The sequence below is a fragment of the Lactuca sativa genome, chromosome 8 (assembly GCF_002870075.4).
Source record: "Lactuca sativa cultivar Salinas chromosome 8, Lsat_Salinas_v11, whole genome shotgun sequence".
Classification (NCBI taxonomy): Eukaryota; Viridiplantae; Streptophyta; class Magnoliopsida; order Asterales; family Asteraceae; genus Lactuca; species Lactuca sativa.
In genome coordinates, this window is record NC_056630.2 from 121,758,895 (window position 1) to 121,767,931 (window position 9,037).

The window sequence follows — 9,037 nt, forward strand, 5'->3', positions numbered from 1 at the left end:
AATGTTAAATAAAATTAATAAGGATATGTTAGTTTTTTAAGACAAAGTAAATATAAACACTATAGACCGTAAAATTAAAAATAAAAAGGTTAGGGGTTAAACATATAAAATGCCCAAAACCACGAGATGGTGTTTTTGAAAAAAACATGTATTTTATGTTGTTTTCTGAACATATGTTGAATGATATTTTTTAAATAAATTTAAAACTTTAATCGTCTCAAGTCTCCTAAGTCATTTTTCCTAATATTATTTATGAAAATGTAATCAGCCCTCCACCATACACAGTTTTCTCTACTTTTACTGAAACACTGTTCTTTAGAAACGGAAACAGGGTTTCGATCATTCATCCCTTTTACAAACGAGAAGGTTTCCCTTCATATTTGTCTGAGGTTGGGTGCTCCTGTTCCTCGATTCAGCCTCTGCTGCGTTAATGGCGTGGGAAGTGATTCTGTGGGTCATCTTCTTTATACTGAACATATCCCTCATCGCCGCTAATCTATATCAGGTACTACATCGTCACCTTCTGCACTCTACCTCTGTAATGCTTCACGCGTTTGATCAGAAATATCGTGCTGATCCTAAGTCAAGCTAATGAATTTCTAATTACCCGATTTGGCTGTAGGGTTTTGATTTTCAGCTTTCCCCCTTTCTGGTCTATCAGTAAATAACAGTTGTTGTCCACAGCATAATGTGCATATTCCTCTTTACAGCGTTTCAATTTTCACAATAGAAGCCATTGGTTTACTAGTTTTTGCTGGCATGTAATACATTAGACGTTTTCCAATGTTCAAAAGAGACTCTTTCATAACCTTCGAATCAACATAGAACCATGGTGGTCTTTGATTAATTGGTTGTACAGTTGCGACTTGTACCTATGACCTTGCAAATGTGTGTTGTGTGATAGCATGTTAATTAACATAAAGAGTCTTTAATTAATCACTAACAAAACATTAACACATGTATCTTATCATCTTTATAACACTTAAATGCCCCCAAAATCTAGATCAAGGTTTAAGATTTCCAACATTAAAACCTAAATTCTAATCCTTCATAAATGTTTCATTTTGGCATGTTTGAGCTGAAATCACTAACTAAACATCATCTCCAAGTTTTTAATATCTTTCTACACTACTCACTTCCAACAACTACACCCAATCTACATGAAATCAAGATCTATTAAAAGTAAAACTAAGTTTAATAGAGCAAGTTTGACTCGAAGCCTCAAATAACTCAAAATTATCAATAACTTTTCCTCTAATTCACCTTTTTTTGCCACAAAACAATGGCCATTTGACAAAAATAGCTCCTCAAACTTACATAATCACTCATATGCTTGTGTATTGCTTCTCATGTTCACATCAACAATCTATACACCTAACATTAAGTTTTCCCAATATTATCTATCACTCAAGATCATATTCATTACAATAAATTTCAAACTTTAGGATGTTACACATGGTTTTCTTTTATTTCTTTCCTGATTGCCACAAGATTTTCATACAATTATTTTTTTGATAGATGTTTCTAATGCTCTTTAAATTGTAGATTGTGTGCCTAACAGATTTGGAAGCTGACTACATGAACCCATATGACTCATCATCTCGAATTAATGCTGTGGTAATTCCAGAGATGTTGATCCATGGTGTATTTTGTGGTCTTTTTCTTGTAACAGGGCATTGGTTCATGTTCATACTCACACTCCCCATTACTATATATAGTGCCATGTTGTAAGTTCTATTTTGCTCATCTACTCAGGTTTACATGTATGATAATGATATGTATATTTGTTTCATGAATTCTATGATTTTCAACTTTGTATTTTGGTCTGTTTCAGATACTCGAAAAGACGACATCTTATTGATGTAACTGAAGTTTTTAGATCCATTGATGCTGAAAAGAAGTACCGAATTGTGAAGCTTGCTTTTTATTTGCTTCTATTTGTTCTAATCATTATCAGGTCAGATGTTTTTTTTATCTCTTAAATACATTTTTTTCATACTCTTGTATTAAAAATTTAGAGATTTATACTTTTTAAATTGTTTATTCTGTTGTTGCTGACAGATGTTGTAATTGTGCAGGTTGGTAATAGAGGTTGTGAACAATTTGATAGATGATGATGAAGAAGGTGTACATTTATTTGGAATATTTTGATTTATTTGGTAATTTGTAACATTAGTTGTAATTTTTATGGGGGCAGAATGTGGTTCCTAAAAGATCCTTCAGGTTTTTGTAAGATTTTAGTAGTGTTTGTTTGTTGCTAAGGTACAATGTTGTTTTTGAGGTTGTTGGTTTATGGGCCCACAACAAAGTGGATTCCATCGAAGTTGTTCCATGTATCATTGTTAACAGATTACGTATGTTTTGAAATCCGTCCATGTTAAGTTCTCATTTTGAAAAAGAAATCGATATTGCTTGGTTTAAGTTCCCTTGTTTAACTTCCATTTGTTTAATCTAATTAGTAAAAACTAGTCAAATCGGTTATCAATCTCCTTTTAATCTTTAATTACTTCGGAAATATGGATGATAGAAAAACTAGGGTATTTCATGAACATAAACTAGGGTATTTAATTACTTCATAAGTTGGAGTAAAAGCCTAGGGATTTTTGCCACTGCAAATCAAAGCATAACATAGAGTTGATCATCTCATTCTAATCTGTCATCTCATTACAAAATTCGTTTTATATCAACTTCATTATTAATAATAGGGAAAATGACTTGTAAAGGTAAGAAAGTATTAGACTTGTACAAAAAATACCATTGATTTTTTTTTTGTACACATATCACCAATCAACTATAGCTTTTGTATACATATGACCATTAAATTTCACCTTTGTTCAAAAAATACCATTATATTACCGATAATAATAGGTCATTAGCCACGTAGCATGTCACGTGGCATGCCATGTGGTTGCTGACATGGATTTTACTGTTTATTATGTACACATTATACCATTAAACTATTTTTTGTACACATTATACCATTAACCTTTTTTTTTGTACACATTTTACCATTAATTTTTTTTTTTTAACATTTTACCATTAATGTTATATAAATTATTGAAAAAAATATCATTTCAAAAAATACATATCATTACATAAAAAGTAGGTTTCCCATCACCTGATGTTGATTTTACTGATTTTCTAAATTTTAGTAAACATATCATTATAAGTCATTTTCCTATCGGTAAACAACGATATAATTTCAATGCACTTTTTTAATCATCAACCATAATCAAGAAGAGGGGGCATTATAATAAGGTAACATATACAAAATGTTTCATGAGTTTATAAGTGTGCCTCAAACGTAGTTTCCTAAAAAAATGACTTATAAGAATATGTTTACTAGACATTAGCTAAAATAATGAGCAATTGAGTATTTCTTCGCCGCTCCAGATAAAAGTCTCAAGTTCAAACCTTGTGGGTTTCAATTGATGTATGACCAACATAAATTCACAATGTAGTTGTAAAAGAAAGTCCTTAGTATCATTGTAAAAAACAAACCGTTTCCCCCAAACCTTACAAAATCAGGGAGTCACAATAGGTGATGTAAAACCCATTTTATGTAAAAATATGTATTTTTTGAAATGATATTTTTTGAATAAATTATATAAGATTAATGGTAAAATGTGTACAAAAAGTTTAATGGTAAAATGTACACAAAAAAAAGTTTAATGGTATAATGTGTACAAAAAATAGTTTAATGGTATAATGTGTACATAATATACAATAAAATCCACGCCAGCAGCCACATAGCATGCCACGTGGCATGTTACGTGGCTGGTGACCTACTATTACCGGTAACATAATGGTATTTTTTGAACAAAGGTGAAATTTAATGGTCATATGTATACAAAAGCTATAGTTGATTGGTGATATGTGTACAAAAAAAAGTTAATTGGTATTTTTTGTACAAGTCTAATACTTCGTTACCCTTACAAGTCATTTTCCCTTAATAATACATGCTTCATGGTGGATGTTGCAATCTAAACATAACCAATAATTTTAGTATAAAGAATACAACCAGATATTTTGTAAACTTGTGTGTTTTCGGTATCATCTTTGCCAAATTTTTAATTCTGTTCAAGTTATTATTTCATGCATCTCAACGTACATCTGCAATATAATTTTAAAGATTTGCTCTGAATAGTATAATGTCATTTTAAGAATTCATTAGGATAAAATTAATCAATTTTGAATGGTAATAATCTTTCTATTTGATACTTAGGACAAACAAGTCATAGAAACAAATTATATATGTGTTATTTTGATCTTCAAAATCAAACCAAAACTTTAGCAATGGGTCATTTGGTGTTTACATCAGGTAACAATCTTTCTAAATATAATTGCTTTAAAAACACAATCAATGTACAACCTATTTATAAAAGAATATACCATCAGATTAACTCAAATCAAAATCCAAAGAAGTTAAACCATATTTGGATGTGTAATAGTATTCACTATACTTACTTTACATAGTTAACATTCATTTGATTAAAGTTTATCATTATAAGATGTTATTTTGGAGTTTAATGGTGGATGGTTATTGAACTTTTCAATGATTTTCTTTCGTCCTTAAATAAATGTCATAAATTAGGTTTTATAATATATTTTTTTGAATTCTATAAAATTCAATGTATTTTATGAAAATATTATATAAATTATAGATATATCATATGCATAATATGTGTGTATCCATTAAATAGGTGTTTGAGATTACTTTTTAAATTTAAAAGTTCTTTTTATAAAAATTATTTTTAGCTTTAGCTTTTGAGAGAGTAAATATAAAAATTGTTTTTAAAAAATGTTTGAGTCGTATTTCTTAACTTTTGAATTTATCCTTAAAAAGGCTATTGGAAGTCACAACAAAAAAACAATTTTTTGAATTTAATTTAATTTTTTTTTGCGAAAGATGTTTGGTTTAGCTTTTCAAACCTCTAAAAGTTCTTTTTGATGACTTTTTCAAAAAGTTCATTTTCTTTATGTAAAAACTTAAAAAAGTTACTTTTCTTTGTGGAAAAACTTAAAAAGGTGATTTTTGACTTTAAACATAAACCTAAGCCAACCACCCCTTAAAAGTCAACAAATCGAAGACACTCTAATCGTAAAGCTCAATGTGTTTCAGTGTTTTGATCGGCTTCAAGCATCTGGCTGATAGATTGTTGTAACTTGTAATGAAATGAAACCGCCCCGTACTTTAAATTTTTACAAATATCGCATCTTTACCCTCCTCCTTCAATATGTTATGCACCTGCAAGATGCGCCTAAAAATCAACATTTTCTCCGATGTTCTTAGACGTGAATTCTATCCACTTTCATTTCCCTTCACCCGCCAACTTACTTCTTCTTCTTCTTCTTCTTCTTCTTCTTCTATCCCACAAGAGTTATCAACCAATTTACAGATTTTGTGTTCCAATGGTGACCTCAACTATGCCCTGACAGATATGTCCAGATTAGGCCTTCAAATAAATTTCCAAGAGTACGACACTCTTTTAAATGAGTGTGTAAGACAGAAATCTCTGAGAGGTGGTCAGAGGGTTCATGCCCACATGATCAAAACTCAGTACAAACCGCCCGTGTATCTTGGAACAAGGTTGCTTGTTTTGTACAATAAATGTGATTATTTATCGGATGCTCGACAGGTGTTTGATGAAATGCCTGATAGGAATGTGGTTTCCTGGACAGGTTTGATGTCAGCTTATTCGAAGAGAGGGTACACCTCTGAAGCATTGAATCTTCTTGTGAGGATGTTACAATCAGGTATTCTTGTACACATTTGCAACTGTGATATATCACTCGTATTCTCTGTTTCTGATAGCATATTGTTCTTGTAGGTACTGAGCCAAATGAGCACACGTTTTCAACTGCCCTCACTTGTTGCACCGGAGTTTATGGGCTTGAGCATGGAAGACAAATCCACAATCTTACAATCAAAAACAATTTTGAATCTCATTTATATGTCGGATCTTCCCTCCTTGATATGTATGCTAAGGCTGGTGAAATCCATGAAGCCCGTCTTGTTTTTGAAGACCTACCAGAAAGAGATGTTGTTTGTTGCACAGCCATTATCTCAGGCTATGCCCAATTGGGTCTTGATGAAGACGCCTTGAAGCTGTTCCATAGGTTTCAGAAGGAAGGAATGGCTTCAAACTATGTTACCTACGCTAGTGTTTTAACTGCAGTATCTGGACTTGCAGCATATGAAACAGGTAGGCAAATTCACAGTCATGTCCTTCGGTCTAAACTTCCCTTCTATGTGATTCTTGAAAACTCTCTGATTGACATGTACACGAAATGTGGTCAACTAAGTTACGCAAGAAGGGTGTTCGATAAAATGTCTGAAAGAAGCGTTATTTCATGGAACGCGATGCTTGTGGGATACAGTAAACATGGAATGGGTAGAGAAGTGGCTAAGCTTTTTGAACTCATGAGGAAAGAAAACCAAGTGAAACCGGATAAAGTTACATTCTTGGCTATATTATCAGGTTGTAGTCACGGAGAGATGGAAAATAAAGGGTTACAAGTGTTTGATGAAATGCTTACAGAAAAAGACGGTGTTGTCCCTGATATTGAACATTATGGATGTGTAGTTGACTTGTTAGGTCGTTCAGGTAAAGTAGAAAAAGCATTTGAATTTATTAAAAATATGCCTCTTGAGCCAAATGCTGCCATTTTGGGTTCTTTATTGGGGGCTTGTTTGGTGCATTCAAATGTTGATATTGGTGAAATTGTTGGTAATCGGTTATTAGAAATAGAGCCTGAAAATCCTGGGAATTATGTGATTCTTTCTAATTTATTTGCTTCTAAAGGGAGATGGGATGATGTGAGAATGATAAGAAATTTGATGAGTTTAAAGGCTGTGGCAAAAGATCCAGGAAAAAGTTGGATTGAAATTGATCAAACACTTCATACGTTTCATTCAGGGGATCAATCACACCCCAAAATGGAGGTGGTTTATGGTAAAATGAAAGAGTTATTAGTAAAACTTAAAGAAAACGGATATTTTCCTGATTTGAGTCGTGTTTTATATGATGTGGATGATGAACAGAAAGAGAAGATAGTTTTAGGACATAGTGAAAAATTGGCATTGGCATTTGGGTTGATTTTTAGTCCTAAAGGGAAGGCGATTAGGATCATGAAGAATCTTCGGGTGTGTGTTGATTGTCATAATTTTGCAAAAGTTGTGTCTCGAGTTTGTGAAAGGGAAGTGTTTATGAGGGATAAAAATCGGTTTCATCATATTGTTAATGGTGTTTGTTCATGTGGAGATTATTGGTAAAATGAATATAGTTTGTGGTTGCTCTTATTATGAAAATTTGTTCTATATAGATATAAAATGAATCAGAATTTTGTTTGTGTAGTGACCAATGAAACAAATTTTAGGATTGTTTGTTTGTTATATCTAATTTAAGAATGTGTTAGAGTTCATTTTGTAATAACTAAATCTAAGGCTATATATGTTAGAAACTGTTCCCCCTAATGGTCTAATGGTCAGAGTGAGTGAATTATTTAGACGATTGAAGGATATCTAATTTAAGAATGTGTTAGAGTTCATTTTGTAATAACTAAATCTAAGGCTATATATGTTAGAAACTGTTCACCCTAATGGTCAGAGTGAGTGAATTATTTAGACGGTTGAAGGATATGTTGAGGGTTTGTGTCATTGATTAACTGATGGTCAAAGTGAATTATTTAGACGATTGAAGGATATGCTGAGGGCTTGTGTTATTGATTTCGGCGGGAGTTGAGACTCCTACTTTCCCCTAACTGACGTTTTATTTATTTATTTACAACAACAATCATTCAAACATTGGTGCACCTCCATATGAGCTTCTTTTTGGGACGAGGTGTCGTACTTTACTTTGTTGCGGAGAGGTCGGCCATAGGGTCATGGGAGATGTGACATCCCAAAATTTATGTCTAAAACTGTAGACAGTCAGTTCACCTCGAACCTCTTTGTAATATGACCTATTGAGCTTTAATGCATATATTGAAAAATATATAGTGTCATTACAATTATTATAAAATACCAGATGATATCTTACTTCCAATCATGGAAAATCTCAAACGAATCACAAAGCACAAACTATAACCCTAGTTAATACATTTGAAAAATTAAAAATTCATATTAAGCGTTTGTGAGCGAAGTAAAACACTCTAGTATTGTAGTAAATGTTCCCCTTTTCCGAAAATGTAAAGTACTTCCAAAACGAAGTTCGTATGCAAAAAATACGATAATTATAAGAAAACAAACCAGTAAAACATTGATTTTCTTTAAACTGCTAAAACCGATTTGATCCGTTGAGGCACTTGCACACCTCAGATGGAAATTCTGAGAACGTTTTTGGACTAAGATCATAGTCTATTATTTAATTTTATACTCGAAATATTTTTAGCAAAAATATTTGCAAAAGTCGAAAAATCAGACGTTTCAGGTCAATTAGATGTGAATTTTTAAACGCGATTTCTCGGAGTTCTACAACTCAAAAAATTAATTCGTTCAGATTTTTGGAATCCTTGAACTCTAATTTATCATACAACACTTTCCGAAAAAAAAATATCAGAGTTCGGGAACTTGGTACACAAACCTAGGTTGTTTTTGGGACTTTTTGAGAGTGTGACATCACCATGGCCCACCATCCATGCTTTGCAAGGCCAAAATCAGCCAAGGAACCCTTCCTCCCCCCTTTCCCACGTGGGTTTCCTTCTCCCCATCCATTCCCTTACTTTTTTGGAGTACACTCCTCACCCTAAGTACAATCATGGTAGTGTTTGTGTGAAAGACTAGTTTAAGAAGCATGGGTTGCATGGACATGTGAGAGCTCACTTGGGATATAAAAGGAAGCCCTTGGCTTCCCATTTTCCTCACAATTCATTAGCCAAAACTTCCTCACACTCTCCCTCCCTCTCTTGCTTCTTCTCTCGGTTTAGAAAACACCACCGAAGACCACCCTTCCACCACCGAAGTTCACCACCGGAAACACCCTCTTCCCCAATGTTTTTTTCGAGAAACCACCACTACTTGGCTACCACCTCTTTC

General features: G+C 32.8%; 2 protein-coding genes across 2 annotated transcripts; both read left to right on the forward strand.

Moving 5' to 3' along the window:
• The first annotated feature begins 252 nt into the window (after positions 1 to 252).
• Positions 253 to 2,421, forward strand: LOC111884030 (protein cornichon homolog 1). Its single transcript, XM_023880360.3, has 4 exons — positions 253 to 505; positions 1,546 to 1,727; positions 1,835 to 1,957; positions 2,079 to 2,421. Exons 1-4 carry the CDS (start codon positions 431 to 433, stop codon positions 2,149 to 2,151), a joined length of 453 nt encoding a protein of 150 aa, XP_023736128.1. The 5' UTR covers positions 253 to 430; the 3' UTR covers positions 2,152 to 2,421.
• A 2,647-nt stretch (positions 2,422 to 5,068) lies between these two features.
• LOC111884031 (putative pentatricopeptide repeat-containing protein At3g13770, mitochondrial) lies at positions 5,069 to 7,312 on the forward strand. The gene is made up of 2 exons (XM_023880361.3): positions 5,069 to 5,757; positions 5,832 to 7,312. Exons 1-2 carry the CDS (start codon positions 5,238 to 5,240, stop codon positions 7,274 to 7,276), a joined length of 1,965 nt encoding a protein of 654 aa, XP_023736129.1. The 5' UTR covers positions 5,069 to 5,237; the 3' UTR covers positions 7,277 to 7,312.
• Positions 7,313 to 9,037: the final 1,725 nt, after the last annotated feature.

Bases quoted from the DNA above. Each gene is read 5' to 3' on its own strand.
- LOC111884031 (XM_023880361.3), top strand. From the start codon at position 5,238: ATGTTATGCACCTGCAAGATGCGCCTAAAAATCAACATTTTCTCCGAT. The intron at 5,758-5,831 runs GTATTCTTGTAC...TTGTTCTTGTAG, and splicing joins TGTGAGGATGTTACAATCAG to GTACTGAGCCAAATGAGCAC.
- LOC111884030 (XM_023880360.3), top strand. From the start codon at position 431: ATGGCGTGGGAAGTGATTCTGTGGGTCATCTTCTTTATACTGAACATA. The intron at 506-1,545 runs GTACTACATCGT...TTTAAATTGTAG, and splicing joins TCGCCGCTAATCTATATCAG to ATTGTGTGCCTAACAGATTT. The intron at 1,728-1,834 runs GTAAGTTCTATT...GGTCTGTTTCAG, and splicing joins ACTATATATAGTGCCATGTT to ATACTCGAAAAGACGACATC.